Source organism: Falco naumanni, chromosome 9 (assembly GCF_017639655.2).
Source record: "Falco naumanni isolate bFalNau1 chromosome 9, bFalNau1.pat, whole genome shotgun sequence".
NCBI classification, from domain to species: domain Eukaryota; kingdom Metazoa; phylum Chordata; class Aves; order Falconiformes; family Falconidae; genus Falco; species Falco naumanni.
The window spans coordinates 33,949,369-33,971,036 of record NC_054062.1 but is presented as its reverse complement, the minus strand read 5'-3'; the positions used below and the strand labels follow the sequence as shown (position 1 = coordinate 33,971,036).

General features: G+C 49.5%; 1 protein-coding gene across 1 annotated transcript; it reads left to right on the top strand.

The window, feature by feature from the left end:
- Window positions 1-2,260: 2,260 nt before the first annotated feature.
- Window positions 2,261-14,346, top strand: LOC121094106 (microsomal triglyceride transfer protein-like). Its single transcript, XM_040607280.1, has 18 exons — window positions 2,261-2,327; window positions 3,489-3,670; window positions 3,876-4,019; window positions 4,552-4,659; window positions 5,321-5,437; window positions 7,064-7,203; window positions 7,500-7,653; window positions 8,330-8,487; window positions 9,054-9,219; window positions 9,655-9,762; window positions 9,890-10,102; window positions 10,233-10,447; window positions 11,062-11,159; window positions 12,228-12,349; window positions 12,785-13,012; window positions 13,340-13,464; window positions 13,751-13,921; window positions 14,202-14,346. Exons 1-18 carry the CDS (start codon window positions 2,261-2,263, stop codon window positions 14,344-14,346), a joined length of 2,661 nt encoding a protein of 886 aa, XP_040463214.1.
- The last annotated feature ends 7,322 nt before the right edge of the window (window positions 14,347-21,668 follow it).

Below are 21,668 nucleotides of genomic sequence, written 5' to 3'. Positions count from 1 at the left end.
GCTCACTGCGCATCCCGGCCTCCCCTCCTGCACTAACAAATCTGGGGGAGTTTTCTCTCCAGGCAGAGAAATTGTCACAGTGACTGGCAAAGCCACACATCAGAGAGCAGGATTCATTTCAAAGTTACACATCAAAGTCTGAGCTAGGTATTAAATTTCCTACATAACTGATGGAGTTAAATAAATACCATCAGAGGGAGATTAATGTCACAGTACGGCAGTGCCCAAGATAAGCGGCATGTAGCATCCTCCAAAGACACCTCTCTCATTCTGCTGCCTTTAGAAGGATCCAGGATGGTTGGTTTAGTCTAGAGACCTGACTTAGGAACCTAGAGATAAATCCCATCCCTGCTGACTTTCCAGCTACGTGACTACTTTCCCTGCCCATTGCTATCTTGTCATGAGGATGAGATTATAAGAAAGGCGATCACGAAATGACAGCAAGAGACCTCTCATCCAGATTTCAAGTGGGAGCTCAGCAGCTCATCCCCAGCAGCACAGGCAGTGGATAAACTCCCTTCCCTGGGTCTGCTGGGAAAACTCTGCCGAGTGACTGTCACATGGTTTTGCCTCTCAAACTTCCCGGTGGGTAGCGATCAGCAGTCCAGAGCTGCCTACAGGAACACAGGTTGCAGCTTGTCGGCTTCCCACACCCTGATCCTGGGAGGACTCAGCAGCCAAATATAAATAAGCAAACCTGTCAAAGTGCAGTTCCAGTCTGAGGCCTCCTTATCAACAGGGTCTTTCTCACAAGCTGTTTCTGTTTGCCTTTCCTCTCCAGGCAGCGTGTTTAGCTGCAAACAACAGACACTCTGGGACCCAATTTTCAGGACTTAGACCTGATTTTCAGGACTTAGACCCTCGACAGCCACTTTGCTCCTTGAAATATTTCATTTTTCCCCACCCTGGCTAGAAAGCTAAGCTTTCAATGTTCAGCAGGAGTGCTCTCCATCCCCAGCTTGCTTTGGTCTCTCAGTGCACACTGGCAGAGCAGAAGTACCCCGGGTCCATGAATCCCAGGAGGAGAAGCTGATGCAGGCAGACCCTTCCAACTAACGGCGTCACACCCTGCGGGTACACCTTGAGCAGCCAATTCGTGGCAAATGGTCAAACGAAACAGGAAACTGTTGAATGAAAAGATGACAGACCAGCAGGAGAGACAATCATAAAGAGAAGAAAATGCTTCAATCTAACTATGGGGTATTTGTCCATAAAGACCATCAGAGGACCAAGTGGAGACACCACATATAGGAAACCTGCAGCTGGACTCTTCCCAGGTAGCTCACAGCTGGATTTGCCCTGCCTCTCAGGTCACAGTAGTGCCCCAAAAGCCCAGCAGCGATGCAGAGCTGGAAGATGTGCCCTTGAAAACGCCGTAACACCAAATCCGTTGGGTTTTGGTCCCACTCAATATGCAGATCACTTCCATAAAGACATTACTGCCTCTCAGATCCCTGCACAAGAAGGGTGCGATGTGCCTGACCCTCTCCCACTCACCCATTCTTTTTGGCAAAAAGGTCTCTCAGGACCCTAAGCCACATCACCACCTCTAGGGACTCTGGGCCTTTGCAGTCTATAGTCTTTAGGAACTGATTAAACTCAGCAATCGTAAAGTTCATGCATGGGAAAAACAAAAGCACAGTTGGTGGGCCAAGGGCTTAGAAGGCTCTGTGGAGCACAACCAGCCAAGCCCCCCTCCTTAGCCCCTTTCCCATGCTGTATTTGAGGGGTAACAGTGTTCAGGTTCCCACTCATCAGTGTGGTCTCCCCATCCCCCTCCAGCCTGGCCCTTTAAGTAACTTGAGCCTCCAGGCTGCAGATCCCAGTCTCTAACTAAAAGGATGGAAAAGCTGTTTTCCCCCTTCCGGGTCTTTTCTTTTAAAAGCAACCATTTCTTCCCCTTCTGGTGGGAAGAGATGGTTCACCAAGGGACAGGGTGGCTTTCTGAGCATCTCCCTCCCGTATCAAGGCAAACTGGCAATCTCTCCACCCTGCAATGCTTCTGGCAGCTCCTTTTTGCAGCTTTCCTCCCCTCCCGCTGCTCTTTGGCAAACCTCAGCTGATTTCCAAACCCTCCGTGGCTGCTGGGGGTTGGTGCAAAGGTTTAATTATTTGCTTTTCCTTGGATGTGTAAGGCGGGGATAGGGAGAAGTTTGGGCCCCATCGCCTGATGTTGCAAATCTTGCCCACTTTTGTTGTACAGCTCCCTCTCCCACCCCCCTTTTCTTCCCGGTCTCCCGCCCAGCTCCCAGAGCCCACCATGAATCCGCAGGCAGCTTGGGGATACATTGGCCTTCTTTGCTTTTCCTTTGTGAGCACAGCAAAAGGTAAGAGACTTTGGGCTGCTTGGGGTCCAGGGACATGGTGGGGTCTGGATGCCCCAATAGGCGGGATGTTCATCCCAGTGCACAAAGAGCCTCCTGGGGCTTGCCGTAATGCAACATCTCCCCAGTCTCTGGCTGGGGAGGGAAGAATTATTGCCTCAGCTGCAAACAGTCTGAGCACTTCCTAAGGTGGGGAAATTTTTTGGGACCATAGAAGTCCTCCCTGGGGGGTGAGGAAGACCAGAAAGCTGGAGCTTTTTTAACTGCACACGGTGCAGAAACATAGAAATTCTTCAGTCTGGCTGATGGAGGAAAGCCCCAGGGAGTGAGCTGGATTTCCATTGATTTCTTTCATTTGTTATTATAGCAAAAATAGCAAAACTATAAAACATTTCAGAAGCCAAACAAGTGCATCAGATGTGCAGAAGAATTTCAAGTGACTTTAGAAAATAGATTAGACTGCTTATGTCATGACAAAGGCAACCCTCCTCCCTGCAACTGTATTTTAATATGAGGAAGAGAAAGGGACTCCAAATAATTCTAGATAAACAAGATTAAAGCAAGGAGTTTTGATCTAAAGCTGCCACACCAATTTAATTTTGCCCTATCTCAAAGTCAGTGTTCTAATTAAGAGTTAGCAGTTCTGATGGGAAACACACAATATGAAGAATATGGCCTCCCTTCTCCCCTAAATAAAAATGCTGACGTTGCCCCAGTTAATGAACAATGCTGAAAAGACACTTCAAGATATCCCTCCTGCCTGTGGGCACGCTCAGGAAACTTTACTTCAGGATTAAAGTGTGTTTCTCTGGCACTTGAAAAAAAGTCCTGCTGAAGTCCCCAAGCAGAGCCCCCACTCTGGCCATTGTTTCTAAGGCAGGGCTGGAAACACAGGCAGGAATCAGCTGTCATCCAGAAAACACCCAAATTTCCAACTGGCAGGCACAAATAATTTCCCATAAAAACCTTCCCATGTTCTCCCCCAAACACATCAGCTATACCTACTGCTTGGTGTAAAAATGACATGTCCAGGAGGCAAAGTGATGCAGGTCACAGGTGTCCCTGCAAGTCTGGGTTCTCTCTAGGGTGGAGGATGCTGGCTGCAGCAAGTGGAGGGACCGAGGTCTGCAACTGCGTACCTTCAACATTTGCATCTTTCCTTAGGGAGTTTGCAGCCACTTTCGTTCCAACCTGGGACCCTGTATCAATACCACTATACCCTGGACGTCCAGCTGGAGCACACGTCCATGCTGTCCCTGCAGGGAGCCTGCCTGCAGGCTGAGGCATTGGTCCAGTTACACCAGCTCTGGAGGGACCAAAGTGGGGAAGAGCTGCTCCAGGTGCAGGTGTGTGAGGTGGTAAAACCATTGCAGCTGGGAACTCCTCCTGGGAGCAGTGATGCTGTCTTTCTTTAGCCCATTCCTTTTCTAGCCTATGCCATCTGAAAAATTACCTCTCTGACCAAGAGGCCACCACTTGCAGGTAAAATGCATAGCAACTTTAGAGCAGACATGCTTGGTCACTGCTTTCTGGCATCTTCTACTGTCATAGATCCGTGACCTGAAAGTCCAACACAAGCCAGAAGAGGAGAGGAGCCAGGATGGCACTGGAGGTCCCCCTGCAGAGATTGCACTGAGCCAAGAGGCACGGGCAGAGCTCCAGCAGCCAGTGTTCATCTCCTGGAGCAGTGGGAAGGTCAGCTGGACACCCCCTGGGCTTGCTCATGTCCTCCACAGAGCACTCCTGCCCACATCCCAATTTTTGCCAGCTACGAAGCATATACAAACTCTTGCTCCACCTCTGATTTCATATCGCAGCACAAGGAACTGGACAGAGCAGCAAATGTAGGAATATTCACTCTCTCACAGGGTCCAATATGGAGCCCCATCCTCCAAAGAGGATGCAGGTTCAGCTGGAGCTGCAGCATCCCATGTTAAAATGGCTTCAGTCCTTATATATATATATATATATATATATATATGGTTATATAAGCTCATTTCTGAGCTTTTCCTCTAAGGCTTTGGAAAACAAGGGTGAGAAAAAGACAAATTTCATGGGCGTGCATCCATAAAGCTTGTGCTATTGAGGGATACGGACCTTACTGAGAAAAATCTTCAGATGTCTACAGGGTGTTGCTTAGGCTGCAGGGGAGATGTCTGTAAGCAGGGAAAGCAGCAGGGCCCCCAGAGCTGTCCCCACAGCCAGACACCACCTCTTGCCCTCCCAGGTCAAAGCCTTCTACGGGGATGAAGCAGAAAGCATCTTGATCTCGAACCTGAAGCGAGGCATCATCAGTCTGCTCCAGCTCCAGCCCCATGCAGGCACTGCAGTGGAGGTAGGTGCAGAGCAGGTGCCAGACTCTGACCAAAAGCCAGGGACCATGCTGCAGCAGGAGGGCCAGCCCCAAAGCACAGACAGCCCAGCTGCTTCAGCCAAGGAAGCAAAATTCAGGAAAAAATCATGGGCTTTGCTGTTCCAGCTGCCCCTGGGCTGTGAGCAAGGATGGCTATTAGAAAGGCAGATGATTTTAAATAAAATAATCAGTAGGTGATTTTCAGGAATGGACACACTTACAAAATCATCATCTTTCCCTGGAGGGTAGGAATAGTAGAGAAAAACCTCTACAAGAATTTCTGCCAAGCGGGATTTTTGTTGTTCAGCCCAGCCAGCAGCCAGCAAATGGAAGGGAAATCCCTCCATCCAGAGCTCCACTGGTCCTGGAGTAACCTGTGACCAACATGAAATAACCTCAAAACCCAAAATGCAGGCACAAAGATGCTGCTGCTGGTGTTAGCTTTAATTTGCAAAAGCAAATTTTCTGCCCAGATGGACTTGGAGCTACCCAACACCCCCAAATACAGCCCAGTTTCTAGCTTTTTGATCACTTTTCTGTTTCTCAGTTTGTCCTTTGTGTCTGTTCTCTACACAGATCATTTTATTCAGGCTCAGTCAAAGCTGATCACCCTTACCCATGGTCACTAATATTTGCGTTTCAGGAGGACATCTCTGGGAGCTGTCAAGTCACATACACTGTGTCCAACCATTCCATCACAAAGGCAAAGGATCTCCTCAGCTGCACAAAGCTGAACTCTGGATTCACTTCTGTAAACAAAGCAAGTGCATTGCTCTCACGGTGGTGGGCTCAACTTATGTCAAGTACATCAGGGCTGTCCCAAAAATCTTGCTGCAGGTGGGTTTTGAGTCCCACTCCCAGCTGGCTTCAGCCTTCTGCACCAGCCTGGAATGGGACTCTAGCTCTTAGACCCATACCCAGCATGGGATGCACCAACATACCTTGGGAGAAGCATATGGTTTCAAGGTGGGTAGGAGAAGAAAAGATGTCCTGGGTCGTCCCATCCCCATCCTTGTTATCGCTTCTGACCCATCATTTAATCCTGCTTGGGAAGGTGGAGATACAGAAACGTTTTGTGGACCTCAGATTTACTGGATTAGGTTGACAGGGACAGGACCAAAGACTGCTGCTTGCTTTGTTTAAAGCAGTAGCCCATGTTCAGCCTTACATAGATTAAACTCTGTGGGTCTTAATGCAGCTATACCTGCCACGATTAAAATCAACAGGTTTTTCAAAGTATATAAATTCTACTGAATTCAATATTAAAATGGGCATCACCACATAGAGAGCCCACAGGCTTTGGCAAGGGTCTTGACACCTGGCAGTCAAATTCTGAGTGTTCATATAATAAAAGCTTTCTGGGGTATGATTCATAGCAAACTTACCCAAGAAAGTAACGAACCCTGCATAGCACATTTTTGGCAATAAGGTTTTCACACAAACCTGCCATCTGGATCGAGGCAGCTCTCTGGACCGTGCCTGTATCTGTAGCTGTAACAGAAAAATGACAGTGCTGCCCAGCTCTGTAAAAGGCAAAGCCTATGGATAAAAAACCTCTCTATTAAAATAGTGATGTTATTATCCCTAATGCCATTTGCTGTCAAAAAGCACTGCTTGCACATGGTTCAGCTCTTCCTCCTCCCCAAGACCTGCCACGTGCAAGCCCAGCTGTTCAATAACGTCTCCCAGCATGACCAGTGCTCCCCTCACCGCAGCTGGGAAACAAGGCAGAGGTGAAGTCCAGCAAGTGCGTCATTTCTTTTGGAAGGAAAAAATCCAGTGAGCTTCCCCAAGGTCACCACGCAAGGAAGCCAAGCATTTTTTGGCATAAGCTTGGTGGAAATTGCAGTTGCTTAGCTTTCTCTTTCTCTCAGAGAACGTCCTTGCTGATGCTTGTCAGGACGAGGCAGGTTTTGGCACTGAGTGCCATACCTCCTTCCCATACTGTGCAGCTGTGGAATGGGCCTGAAGGAAGGGCAATGCATTGGGAGGCACTGATTCCAGTTTGCAGTCTCCAGGCATCACCCATGCCAGGCAGGAATAACCCCTGCTCCCTCTGCTCCCCTTTTCTTCCATGGCTGACCAGCGTGATACCACCATGTAGTGAAAGAGAAAGCCTGTATGGTGTCATCAGTCTGTCTCCCCACATCAGCCATGGGCGAGAGCATCCCTTCACCATGGTCCTCACCAGGTGTCACCTTCTCCCACATCTGGCAAGAGGTCAGGCTCTTCTGGATTTTCTTTTCCTATGTTTTGCAAGCAAAGCAGGCAACTTTGTGGACTGGAAAACTCTTTTGCTGCTAATAAAAAGGAGAGAAATCTCCTGGGGAGAGGAAAAGAGAGAAAAGGTTGCATTTTTTTCTCTCCTTGCTTTTCCTTTTTTAAGATTTTTCAAGTCCAGTGGCAGCCCACCAGCAGAAGCCAGTACATAGTGAAAGACAACCTCCTCCAGTCGGTGCTGGCAGAGGAAAGCCACGTTCTGTCTCCAGCCCTGAGATCCACCACCAGCATCAAAATCAGTTCAAGGTGAGTGATGTCCCCATATCACCACCTGAACTGGGCAGCCTGGCAGGGGATGAAGGTGCATCTGTCGGAGCTGAAGTATTCGCCGCTCTCCTGCCAGCTTGGCGGGCACAGACTGGTGCAGGCAGCAAGGACAAGGTGCAGCAGCTGGGCATGTCAGGCAGGGAACACCAAGCACCTTTTGACAGCTTCCACCCACATCTCCTCCTTCTGCAACCCTGCATGAACCCAACCAGCCTCTGAGTCATGGAAGATGTAAATGACAAAGTGCTCCCCAATGGCTTCTTCTCCCTCCACAGGCAGCAGCTCCAGCTGGTGTCTCCTCCAATGCCCGGCCCAGCAGAGGTGACTGGACGAAGCCCTGAGGATGCACTGGCTGGCACAGAGGGACAGCACCAGACCCTGGGCATGGCCAGCCTGCCCTTCAGGAGGGTCTGCACCCACTGCCCATCGGTCAGTGATGCTACCCACCCGCAAAACTCGCCACGTGCTCTCCCCCAGGCTGGGCACCAGGGTGGGCAGGAGAAGGCTGTAGAATTTAGGGTTCAACCGCAGTGGTGTGTTTGAAGGGGCTGGTGACTGCTGACAAGGCAGGATGCCACCCTGGGAGTGCTGTAGAGCAGCAGCCTGACCTATTACCTCTCCCAAATAGTGTCTAGTGTTGCTACCCATGGTGGAAGGGACTCCTCTGTCCCCCCCAGGCATAGCTGTGTTCCCTTGATGGGGAAATACCTGCAGCACAGCTGGCACATGCAGTTGCATTAAACTCATCACAGGTCTGAGGTCAGGAAATATTTCCACTGCAGGTCAGGCTGGCAAGGACGAACAAGAGCTTATTTCTGCCTCCTCACGTCCTCCAGACTTTTCACCTAGGAAATGTGGAATTTCAACAACTTTCAGGCATCAGCGATCCTCTCGGTTTCTTCTGATGTTTTCCTGGAAGATACCACAAACTGGGGCTTTAACACAAGTCCTCAGTGGTGGGTGGGAAGCTGCAGTAGATTCCTGCAGGCAACTACATGATCCCCATGGGTCCCTCCCACTCCTAAATATTTCCTGTATAAACATTATTCCATGATAATGGGGCTAGAAGACCTTAAATCCCAACTACTAAATTTCATCTTTGCAGCTGAGAGCCTACCTGAAGGATTTTGACAGCCAGAGGGTCAAAATGGACACCTCAAAGGTGGCAACAACCTGGCAGTTCCAGAGGTTCATCCGGATGCTGCACAGCGCGAAGAAGAGAGATGTTCTGCAGCTGCTGAGGAAAGCACCAGAGGAGATGCTGTGAGACTCCTAGGAGTTACCTTGTTGAAATTGGCTTTCCGCGCGTGTAGAACCCTGGCATGTAGGGTCATTCCTGGTCCTGGCAACTAGGGTCATTTAGTGCTGGTCCATGCACCATACCTGATCCAGGCAGTCATCCTGACTAATCCAAGTGTGGTTTTATTTAATGACTATTCTGTACAAACACTGCATGGCTTGCTATTTTTTTTTCCTCTCTTCCTTTTTTCCTGCTGGCTTTGAAGCGGAGCAAATACTCCAGCAAGGCTTTCTGCAAATGTCATTGGAGGTCTGTCATTTTCAGACCATCCACCATAGCATCCATTCTTTGTTGGTGTGGGTGCTGTGGCCAGACTCTTCTCTGCAGTGGAATACCTTGAGGTGGGTGAGTTTAGAGCAAGAGCCAACCTTCCAGGTTTCTTAACCCATGAACTGAAGCTCCCAAGAGTTAAAGAAAGAAGAGAGCACGGAGAAGAGAAAGAGGGATGAGAGCTGCACAGGGTACCTTGTTTCTTCTCCCGTTCTATCAGCGGGTCGTGCCACTGATAACCTCCTTCTTCTTGCTCCAGCCCCTTTGTTGTGGAGGCAGCGGTAGCTGCACAGTCGGTGGCATCCTTGGCAGCTCTCTCAGACTTTCTGGATTTCAGCAAGGAGCCCAAGTCCCTGCTGGAGAACTTTCTCTACGCGGCAGCTTTCTCTCCCCGGCCTTCTGGAGAGCTTCTTCGCCTGGTGTTAGTAAGTATGGATATTTCTTTCCCTCCCTGAGGGTCCTCAGTCCAGGATGGATCCTCACCCCATTTCAGGCAGGAGGGAATAACAAGCATGTTTTCCTGAAAGAGGAAAATATGATTCCATAGAAATATATCTTCCTGCTTATGGGATTGTTTTATGCGCTTTTAATGGGACACTGGCAATGAGAGTAGATACTCCTCAGAGGAAAGTGAAGAAAGTGCTTTATATCAGTGCATTACAGATAATAGAAGCTTAATTAAAAGCCACCATGAAAAAATGGCATTTTAAACCATGCCTTGCCTCCTTCAAGGCAGTTAAGAACCAGTTTCCCCTTACTTTTTTGGCAAAAGCTTTGAGGTAAAAGGTAAAACGCACCCCCCCTCTCTCTTTTTCACCCTCTTTTTCTCTGCTTCCTAATACCCCTTTCCTGGTGGCCAGGACAAGCTGGATGGGAAGCAGCTAGCCCCTGATGTCCAGGAGACAGGGATAGTTGCCATGGGGTCTCTGGTCGGCAAGCTGTGCCAGCAGAAGCTGTGTGGGCTGCAGGTGGGTCCTCTGCAAACCCCATGCTTGGCTTTTTCGGACACCCCTGGCGCCACCTCTGGGGCTGCCCAGAATGTCTCCTGTCCCTCACCCCACTCTGCTTTTCTGCCCTCCTGCAAATCCCGAGCAGGAGGTGGAACGCGGGGTGGAAACCATCCTCAGGGGGCTAAAGGGAGCCGAGAAGGAGTCCGAGGTGGTCATTTATCTGCTGGCCCTGGGGAACGCAATGCTCCCTGAAACCATCCCCACCCTCCTGGACCATGCTGAGGAGGGTCCTGCCACTATCACCGCCGCTGCCATCTCTGCTCTGCAGCAGTTCCCCGCTCAGCACATCTCCAGCAAGGTATGAAATGAAGGTGCCAAGGCTTGGTGCTCCTCTTCCCATTCAAAGCCAAGTCATCAGGGTGCAAACAGAACCAACACTTGCACATCACCACCCTAACACCACCATTTTAATTGCCCTCTCATATCAGGTGAAACGAGCAATGAGGAGGATTTTGCACGAGAAGAGGAAGAGCTACGAAAAAACGTGTCGCCTGGCTGCTGCAGAAATCCTCCTAGATAACGAGCCCTCACCCATGGATGTCATCAACATCCTGCTAGCTGCCAAAGAGCTGGAGACAGAGACAGCAACGTTTTTGCTCCTGAAGGTCTGGAACAGCCTGCATGCTGACCACCACCCGGCAAGGTGGGTCTGGAGGGGAAGGTTGCATTTTTTACCCTAGCCCTACATCACGTTTTTCTCCCCCTCCACACTCAAGCTGTGGCTTTTGACCCAGTGTGCCTTTAAAGCCTGCTAGCATCACTTCTTGGAGCTGGCACCGAGGCTGTCCCAGAAATTCCCAGCTCCTGAAAGAGGAAAAGATACAGATGCCACCCAACCAGCCAAAACCCAGCATCCCTCCTCATCCTGCCCCAGTGCAGCAGGACCCAGACTTGTGGTTTCAGCAGAGTCCTTGGAGGCCAAAGCTCTGGCTCACAGGGCAGGGCACGATTTGTAACTGCATTAATCTTCCTATCTGCACAAAACGAACTGAGCACTAACATTTTTCAGAGTTAAGCAAAAGCTGCACAAAAATATCTGACTGGTTTATCCTCATAAACCGGAGGAGAGGGAAATTCCAGGGGAGGCCGCATCTGTTGGTTTCCTTTTTTTGCTCACATTTCTCTGGGCAGTCAGTGACCAGGATAAATACTTCAGAAATTTATATTTCCTTCTCTGTACAGCCTTCTGTAATGAGCACTGACATTTTCCCTTCCTTCCCTCCCAGTGCTAACACACCCTTTCCCTCTTGCTTCCAGGAAGATAATGAAGGACATCATGGGAGACCCACAGATAAATAATTACAACTTCTTCTCGAAAGCTGGCATCTCCTCTTCTTTCTCAGGACCTCTGACAGGTGACACCACGGAGAACACTGACCCCATGGTCCCCTCAAACGGCTAAAGGAGCGGCTGGTAGGGAAAGGCAGCTTTCTAAAGAAGCCTCAGCTTTATAGAAATGCCCCAAAATCTCAGTGTGAGGTTTCTGAGCATGTCCCCCAGCACCAGCTGAAGGCTGGCTGGTTGCCACCACCCAAAATACATACATCTTTCTCTGACACCCCTACAGCAGGGGGGCTGGGCTGTGCCACATAGTTTCCCTAAATCTGCTAATTTGAAAGAGGTACTTCAGCTGGAGATGAAGCCAATGGTGAATTGTAAGTGGGAGTTTCTGTGCTTTTGCCGATGAGTCAAGATATTTAGCTTCCTTAGGAATTTTTAATAAGCTCTTCAAAGAGGAGAGTCCTTGCACTGAGATAAAATCAAACTTCAGAGAGACTGCAGCAATCAACATTTGCTAAATATCTGCTTAAATCTTTGCCCCTCAGCTCTCTTTTCTGTCCTCCTTCAAATTAGCTCAGTCTAGCCTTGTAAGGGGGTAGGTGGAAGCAAAATAGCCAACACCTGGAAGAAAAACATTGCAATGCTGAATCCTTTGATTATTGCAAGAATGGAAGGAGACACCACAGAGAAGCTTTTCCCTCTGAATCATTTAGCTTTATCAGATATTTAACATCTAACATATAAAATCCGTGCAGGTCAGCCACCCTGACCATAGGTGGGACAGCTTTTACAGGACTAGCCATGCAATCTATTGAAGAGGCTTACAAACTACCATGGAGTTCTGAGGATCCTGCTTTTAGACGTACCTAGTGACCTCCCAATTCCTGCAATCAATCTGGATGAGCTTTTTTAAGAAGCCACTCTGGCTTGCCGAGCGCTGACTTGGTGGCACAGGGGACCTGCTTTCTGGCATCTCAGCCTTGCACATCCCACCTACAGGCTCTGTATTTTCTTATTAGTCTTCGTCCCCTGATGCTGCTCTCAGAGCATTTATGGCTCACCACCATTCAGTGACTCATTCACAAAAAGAGACGTGCCAGGTGCTGCCCAGGGATACTTACAGGTGTCTGTCTGCCTTTCAGTCACCCAGGACCTGCTTTCCACCTTCAGGCTGGACCTGCTGTTTTTGGAAGGTGGATTTCTACGGAAGAGTGTCTCTGATTTCTCCCTGCTCAGCCGTGGCTGGCAGCTTCGCGCAGCTCAGGTGTGCTTCTGGGAGAGCAGCTGGGGGGCACATAGGTGGAGGGGGGAGACGGCATCAACCCAGTGGTCCCACCACCCCAACTGTGTCCCCTCTTAACCTCTTTATGGTGTTTGACCTCACCTCTGCACTCAGTATGCTCCTTATCAGAAATACATAAACGCATACCTCCCATCGTTGATGTGAAGGCAGACAGGTCTGCTCTGGAGAAGGGAGGGCTTGCTCCCCCAAAAAACAGGGGATGCAACACTGCTGCTGCACAGTGCTCAGGGATAGCTTAGATACCCTGTCCAACCCACCCCATCACTGTCTTCCTGTTTCAAAGGGTGCCTGCCGGAGGGCTGGACAAGCAGAGCAACTCAAATAGCACTGCAGGGCATGAAACAACCTCTCCAGCTTTGCTCTGTGCACTAGCATGGGTCTGCTTCTGTGTTTTAGGTCACTATTGAAGCACAAGGGATGGAGTCGATGCTGGGAGAAAACGTCTTGGAAGGAGAAGAGGAGCCAGAGCTCATGGCTGGGATGTCTGCTATCTTCTTTGATGTTCAGTTGCGGCCAATAGTCTTCTTCCAGGGATATACAGACTTAATGGCCAAGGTCCTGTTAAGCAGTGGAGAACCCACAAGTGTGGTCAAAGGGAACCTCCTGCTGATGGACCATCACCAGGTACTTGGGGGGCAGCAGGGAGGGACGTGACCTGCCCCCATGCCAAATCTTAGTGAAAGTCACAGCATGAGCCAGTGGGTTTTTAGGTATGTTACCACGGATAGAGGTCCAGGAGTGAGGTGGCCCTGCATGATGTTTCTTGTGGTTGGTAAAACAGCAGGACGGCTGGCTCTGCCATGGGACATACATGGCTGGAGTTTCTCCCATGCAAGCCCAGCTTCTGGGTTGGGTTAGGCAGTCCCAGCAGCCACAAGTCACTGCCAGTATCAGCTGCTCAGGCGAGAGCGGTGCTCTGTCATAGCAAGGTCTGCCTTTTCCACCTTCCAGATCATCCCTCTGCAGTCTGGCCTCCAAGTGGCTGTCAAACTCCAGGGTGGGCTAGGGCTTGACATTTCAACTGACATGGATGTCAACATTTGGGAGCAGGAGCTGAAAACCAGCATCAATGCAAGGTCAGTGGGTGAGAAACTGCTTGGCTCTGGGGGTGCAGGGTACCTGGGGGGCTCAGCACCTAGCACCTTAGGCTGGCTTTCCACAGCCCCTTCCCCTTCTCCTGCTGGGTCCAGCCCTACCTGGTGGACACAATGAGTAGGGTGGCTGATGGGCACTGGTTACACAAACCTTTTCCATGGCCAGATCTAAAATTAAGATGCTTAGAAGGGTTGTTTGGTGCCATTGCACAGTGGCCAGCACAGGGCCATTGCTCAGTGACCGGACTCAAATGCTTCTGTCTTGCAGGGGAAGCCTCGCCATTGATTTCCAGGCAGAACTAGATGCCCCTTTCTTCCAAGCCACCCTGAGAAGCCAGACAGAAGTTGAGACCTCAATCCACTTTGACACCATGCTGAGGTTTTCTAGCAGCCCAGTGCTCATGTGCCTGCAGCTGAGAGAGGAGCAGGTCCCATACAGGTAATCTCTGGATATGGCCGGATACTGTAGAAACATCATGACATGCTTGAGATAAAGGAGGGCTTCTTGGAGAGAGGAGGGAATTAATGGTTATGCACTTTTTGAGCAGCGTGGGTCAAAACTGGTAGGAATAGGGGAACACCACCACAAGTTCATGATGCATGGGTGGAAACACCACGTTTAGACCATCAGGAGATGGTGGATATGCTGGTCTGGGAGGAAGATGATGTCCACCACCACCACAGCCTCCTTACCATCTTGCTGTCACCTTGTCCCACAGAGAAATCTTCACAGTTTCCAAATCTGCCGGGAGCCAGAGCAACACCACTCGAAAAGGCAGACGAGGCACCATGCCTGGGCGGGAGTTTGCCTTGCACCGGGCCAACTCCAAAGTCTGCAACCTCCTGCTGACAGTGGAAGAATAGGAGAATCTGAGCACTCTGGGACTGAATAACTGCCCCCTCCCCTGCCACACACCCCAGTTTTATGTGAACCCGACATGAGCCGTCCAGGGCTCTGCCCAACTCCTCCACAACATTCTTTTAATAAGAAAAATGCTGCAATAAGGGCATCAGAAGAGACTACAAGAGGAACTGCTGCAGGACAGCCAGAGGCACCCCTTGCTTGGGGCTGGAGGAGCTAAACCTGGCTTCCCCACCCCAAAGGCTGAGATTTCCCTGTCTGAACTCTTGGCTTGCTAGAAGCCAAACTGGTCCTTGTGAAAAAGAGCCTTCTTTTGCAAATGAATGATTTCTCAGAGCCCAAGAAACCTTTCTGCAAGCCTATAGCCAAAAATGCCACATTTTCTCCCCATTCATCAAAGCAGTCAGGAGAGAGCACATCTGCAGCCAGCAGGGAGGAGATTCCCCGTGGACAGAGTGAATGACCCTCCTTTAAGGAACTGTTTTGCAGCTGCCAAACGGTCCAGGAACATGGAAAAGAAAATATTTCTAGAGAAGGTATGAGGTTTTTAAAAAAAATTTTATGCAACCATAGAGACATTCACTCCAGAGTAATCCTCAGGGAGAGAAGCAAGACGAAATGCTTCATAACCTGTTGCCAGTTATTGTATGTTCTTTCCAGATTAATTGAAGGTGTTTGCATTTATTTGCATACAAAGGCAACTCAGCTCCCTCACAGCTTCTTGCCATCCTTTTACTCCTGGGGAAATTTGCATTCTTGTTGCCAGGGATGTGGCTGATGCCACAGCAGGCAGCAAGGATGAGGCCAGGGTGGGGGGAACAACATGTATTTCAGTGGGGGTCAGATTCACATTCAGAGCAAATAAAAGCAGCACGGCAGAGGAATGCAGCCCACAGAGCTTTCCCAAAATCTGGGGAAATGAAGGCAAAATTACAACAGAGCAGGGGAGAGTGTAGCAGATTGCAAGAGACCCTTCTAAAGAGCATGGACCAGCAGTGTCAATCCTCATCTTGAAACAGGGAGAATTGTATTGAGGGTAAAACTTAAAAATGTGGTAAAAATGCTGGAGATCCACCAGCTGCTGGGGGAGGCTGGAAGGAGATGGGGGGGGACTCAAACAGGCACTCACTGAAGGAAAAAGGGAAGAGACACTGACTTCTCCAAGGCATTAAAGCATCTCATTGCAGTTCTGCATATCCCCTCATGATGCTGATCCTGAATGACTGCTTCCTAGTGTCTACACTTGACTTTTTCCACACATTTTCCCTCTAAGACAGGCAAGGCTGCAAGAATCATCCAATGTCATAAAAGCCACCTTTTAATTAAAAACCACAAGAGCACAAGCATTTTTGTGTTTTCAAAGATTGCATTAAAAAGATGATTTGAGATTATCAGCACTCCCAGCGTGGGGTGAAGACACTGGAAGCAGAGAAATTACTAGTCTTACAGAGGTCATACACAGAGCTGGATCTGAAGTCAGCAATACCCAGCTGGGGAACCAGATGGTTTCAAACCATGGGCACAAGCTGCCAAAGTGTTTGGAATGTTCTTTGTACTTTGGGTGGTTTTTTTTGTAATGATTTATTGGTGGTTCAGTCCATCCTATAGGGCAGATACAGATTCTGGTTGTCATGGAAGGCAAGAGGTCATATTTGACTGACATGATCCTTTCTGGATTTGAGAATTTATCACAGAGAGCTTGGACATTACAAAGCTGTTGCTTCAGGTAAACGTACTTCAGGGTGTACATCATTCAACCCACACTGGAAAAGTTAAGTAGTGGGGTCATACCTCCATCCCATCACTTTCCTCCTCTTTATAGGAGCCAGCACATACTTCGAAGTGCCTTTTGCTGGTGCATGCAGATTCAAAACCTATCTATTGAAAGGTGGCTTCTGCCTAGAACCTCTCCTCTTCCTTTTTGATCCAAAGTTTACATATTAATGGAGAAGCCTCTGGCCTCTCTTATCACCTGAACAGCAGTTGCCCTTCTATTTTAATTGAGGCAGTAGATGGAGATAAGATTGCTTCAACCCTGCATAGAGGAAGGCAGCGTTCCAGCAACAGAGACACAGCAGCTTCCCTCTCCTGCTGATATTTGGCTCTTTTGGTGACCATTTGTGAAAATTACAATTAGCTTCAAGTAAATATTGTTCTTCTGTTTTGCATTCTCCTCTCAAGTTGGATTGTTATCAGCCACAAAACACCGCTCCAGTGTTGAAGGGAGGCAAAAAGCAGTATTCCTTCATTCTTTCCCAATAAGAATGTGCCTTTTAATTCTTTGTAGCCCCTTTTTTTGTATTATGAAATGTGCTTTTTAGAAAAAGAGGAGGACATTGAACTTTTAATTAGTAGTATTATTATTATGAGCCTGACAATGTAGCACTGAGCATCCTGGTTTGAGGGGGAAGAAACAAGTGTTTTTTCCATCTGGAGACACTAACTACAAGCTCTTTGGTTATGTACAGAAATAAAGGCCATGTATTTTTATATTATCTCTGTTTGACTCTTAACTTTTCTGGGGACACAGCTAGGAAGAAGAGAGAGGCAGACAGTAGTTCCCATAGCACAGGAACTTACAGCAAGAACAGCATAGCCAGAGGTCCCTAGGGACCCGTTTTCTAGCTCCATATTTAGGGTGCCTCAGAGACCCATAGCTAAATGCCCCATCAGGTCTGCAAGACAGAGATGCAGGGCTACCTCTGCTCCTAGAACCCCCTGGAGCACCATTAGGGACAACGGCAGCCCTGCAGGAGGGTTTCCATGGGACCAAAGTCACTGCCTTATCCTCTCCTGCCAAATTCTGCAAAGGTATTGGAGGCCATCCAAGACTGCTTAAAATCAGGGCTTCCCCTGAATCAAGGCTCTGCTGATTACAGAGCAGTCTCGCTCAGAGGGGTCTCAAGGACACACAGAGAATAATTGCCTGAGACTTGCCCTCGGGTCTGAACAGGAGGATCCCTTCGTGACCGTGGGAGGAGGGAGCCCGTATCGCCCTTGTTGCATTGCTCAGCTTTCTGCCAAGCTGCTGATAGCGGCTCCGAGTTCCCCTTGCTCACCATCTTCACGAGGAATATCCCATTATTTCTCACTCCTCTTGTCTCACGGTCAGGATTTGGGCTGATTCAGGCTATGTTTTGTGCACTGATGAGTTGCTATAACCTCTGCTGGCATGCACCACACCTGTGACCACCTATGGACCTACACAAGCCTTAATCACAAACCAAAACCATGCTGCTCTACCAGGTGTTTGTTGAGGACTACTTGGACCCAAAACTTCTCAGTATTTGCTCCACAGCCAAAGCCGGGAGGCATCCACTTGCCATTTAGGACCTTTTCCATTGGTCTCTTTCCCTCTTCTCCACCTCTGAAGGAGATTTAGGGGCAGATTTTTCATTCAGCTGAGGTTTTCATTGCACAGAAAATGCCAGCCTTACCCCTTCGGGGGGGAAAGAGGATAATGTTGCTGATGGGTGAGCTCCTACAGCAGATAGCAGATCAGTTTTGCCCTAAACAAGTAAGTGTGGTGTGCCCACTACCTGCAGATGACAAGACACCAGCATTCAGAGGCTGTGGAAACCCCAAAGATTTTAGTCCAGGTTTTACTTAAATGCTGTGCACCAGTGTTACCCTAAAGCAGTTGAACTTCTGGTCCTAAGGATGATACTTGTCCTGCCAGAGGGATGAGGTGTCATAGCTAGGGCTGGAGCTGGAAATGTTTCCAGCCCCCTTGGAAACAGTGAGGACATTTCAATGGGGATCTTACCAGTCTGTATTGGTGAGTGGTGTCCATATGCTCTCCTGAGGGCTGTACGAGATGTCCTGGGAATAGAGTGACTTACAGGGAAAAAGAAAATATCAAAACTTGCCTGCGATGGCAAGCCTGGAGGCCAGGAGAGGATGGCGTTGCTACATGGAGCTTTGCTCTCCTGCTGAGTCAGTGAACCCTAAAGTTTCTAGGTCCCTTCTGGAGATATTTTTTTCTAGTTCTGGTTGGATGCTCAAACTGCAGAGGACAGTGAAGGGACACGGGCATTTCTGTAAAATTGCCCATTTCTTCTGTATTGCACCCACGGAGCTGGAGTAGGACACCAAGCCTCGGTGCCCAGGCCAAGAAGAGAAACAAATAAGAGTGTCTTCCTTCAAATGGACATTATTCCTACTAGTTAACTTAATCACAGGCTATCTGACTAGAACAAGGGAAGAATTAGCGGCTGAAATTGTACCTTTGCCTCCCAAGGCGCAGGTTACAGGCTTTGCATTTCCCATTTGGCAGTGCTGTTCGCTCGGGAGCTGTAGGGTGTTCCCTGAGCCAGCATCCCTCCAGGGGGTCCTGCCCTGTGCGACTGGAAACGATGGGTCCCCAAAGGGTCCTTGCATCAGGCAGCAGAGCTAATTGGGAGGGCTGGGGTGCCAGATCTCATTCCCAGTCCCACATGCAGCAACCACCCAGCTCCCAAGGGTTTTCCAGGGGGTTAAGAGGCAGAGCAGCCCAGACCCAGCACCTGGGAGCGGGGCTCCTGCCCACCTCTCCAAAAGTGGCTTTCCACGTGGAGCTGCAGATCAGCAGTGACCTCCAGTGGCTGCAGCCAAACCTGGTGGAGATACCGGGCCAAAGCCGCCCTGCCGCAGCCACGCAGGGGTGGGTGCATGGCACCCTGCACCCCGGGGTGTCCCACAGCCTGCACCCAAAGTTATGGGACCTTTGCACCAGCACGCAACGGGCCAGGGCTGACCCATGGCAGCCTCTCACCACTCTGAGCTGGGGTGTCATGTAGCAACGCGATCCTCTCCTGGCCTCCAGGCTTGCCATCGCAGGCAAGTTTTGATATTTTCTTTTTCCCTGTAAGTCACTCTATTCCCAGGACATCTCGTACAGCCCTCAGGAGAGCATATGGACACCACCCACCAAATGGGGCGATAAAACATTATCTGCCTGTCTATTACAGCTTTCTACAGAGACAAAACTAACATGAGAAAGTGTGTGCAAAAGTGAGGGGAATGTGTGTGAGAGGATAGACTATTAGCAGGGATCATCTCTCCCTGGGGGCTAGCAGAGGCGCAAGTTTTAAAGCTCTGGAGTAGATTTACTAGTCACTGCTCTCTCCTTCCTTGCAAAAACTCCTATTGTACTTCCTAACTGCTGGGCCCCAGTGACTCCCCAGACCTTGTGAAAAATACAGAAAAAGTAGTTTGTAGCTCACCAAAGCAGCGGTGTAAATCTCAGCACTGAACAGAAAGCTCTGGCAATAGCAGATCTCCCGTAGGAATGCCGTTGGGCTACACCGCAGCTCCCAAACCCCTAGTGCAAGGCTTGCAGCTTATTTAGGCTATGCACATCACACGGGCACACCTACAAGGCTTTCCTGCAAACATGAGACATGCACACAGGCACTTTTCTGGCCGCCACCACATATGAAGCCACCCTGGAGCAGACTGCAAATAAGCAGCAAAGGACCCGAGGAGCAGCAGCTGGCAAGGGGTTGCTGTTATAACCTGCCTAGCTGTCAGGAGCAGAGGGAGAAAGCTGCTATGGGACACAGCTGTGCAAGCCACAGCAGCTGTGCTATGAGGTTACCCCTGCAGGAAAAGCCGGGGGGGGGGGGGGAAAACTCAGGGCTGGGGCTGGTGAGTCAGGTGGGAAGCCTGGGAACTTGCTGAGCTGAGCCAACAAGTCCGCAGGGCTGGGATAAAACCTTCCAGCACAGCAGGACCAAAACCCATGGGAAATAAAGTTGAAACCTTCGTAGGAAATTGTTCTGCCCCCTCCATTCCTGCCAGTATTGGAGGGATGCAATGCTTGCTATAAGAAAAAAGATATTAGCAGCACAGAAGGTGTTGGGAGAGACAGCTGGATTCCTCAGCTCACACGTGGGACAAGGCTATGAAGGGTGACATGGGGATGAGCCCCTGCCCTGGCTCATCTACCTGCACTGGCAGGGGCCACTGCTTTCCTCAGCTGCGGGGATGCCAGGCAGGCTGCAAAGGTCACTCCATTGGTGAGTGGCCACTCCTGGGAGTGAGCACTCACCCAAAGGGACCCAGCACCATCAGTTAGAAAGAGAAAATAACCATATTCAACTCCATCAGCTTAGGGTGAAAATGTAAATTTCCTACTGCTGCTTTTCCTACTTAATCAATTACTCTGCAACCATGGCTATGCTGCCATGCCCAAAAACCATCCACAGGCATCTGTCTTGCTACTCCACTCCAAATAATACACTTTTCAAACCAACATGCAATACTGCATAGATTCATCAGACTGTCCCCATCACCGCTGTGACAGCCCCAGGGCTGCCAGGGAACAGGCAGTGCCAGAACCTGCAGTGCTTGCACAGCAGCTGTGGAAGGACTGTCCCCATCCAAGCAAGAAACCTGCTGACTGCAACCAAAACAGACTGCAAGTCTTGAAGTCTCTCCTATCCCTTTAAAGCCCCAAAGCCCTTCTGGCCTCTTTGCCCAAATATTTTGACTGTGGCAGCCTCAAAGACTGAAGTTAAAGTGAGCAGCAGTGATGCTGTGTAAAAGAGAAGCACCCAACCCATTGGCTACATATGGGTGGAAGAGCCTTTCCATGGTAAAAATCAAGCAGGGTTTTCAAAGCGCTTGAAAAAGCAGGTATTGTCAAGGGCCAGAGGAGTACAGTATGGCTGTATTTTAGAGAGTGACCTAGTAGGTTCTGTGTTTAACCTTTAAAAAAAAACAAGGGGAAGGACTGAATAACTTCATGCCAAAAGATGTAGATCACCATAAGCAACAGAGGTCTGCGGGGGATGATTAGGAGGGAATAAAGTAGGAAAGAGGAAAAAAAGGCATTACTTGAGGAGTTACAATAGCAGCAACTACCATCTTAGCTTCTATGAAATTTTTACAGGAAGAAGCACCATTTTCTGCAAGTATGGATTTAACAGCAGCTTCCACACTCCCCAAGAGCAAACCCACATTGCTCTCATCTCCCACTCCATCCTCCATGCTGTGCCTGTGCAAGTGCCACCAGTTGCCTTTGCTGGCTTGGGTTTGCCACCACAGTCCTCGATAAAGTGGCACTGGGGACCACTAAAGTGTCCCATCCCAGCCATGCCTTGGGGACACGTTCATTCATAGCTGCCTGCAAAGGGCAGGAAAAAAGGCAGGGACGGCTCATTCAGAGGGAAGCATGGCCTTTCCCTCCAGCCCCTCCTCTCGCTTGCCTTGTCCTTGAGTACTCCTTATTCCCAGTTGCTATCTGGCAGCGTGGTCCTATCATCAGGTGCTGTCCTTCAGGCTGGTTATAAAGACGTGCCGGGCTGTAGCGTGCTCCCAGAGGCAGCCCTGCTCCTGCGCC

Coding starts and splice junctions, on each gene's coding strand:
- LOC121094106 (XM_040607280.1), top strand. CDS start 2,261: ATGAATCCGCAGGCAGCTTGGGGATACATTGGCCTTCTTTGCTTTTCC. Junction 7,204..7,499: donor AGCATCAAAATCAGTTCAAG/GTGAGTGATGTC, acceptor CTCCCTCCACAG/GCAGCAGCTCCAGCTGGTGT. Junction 13,013..13,339: donor TGCTGATGGACCATCACCAG/GTACTTGGGGGG, acceptor TCCACCTTCCAG/ATCATCCCTCTGCAGTCTGG.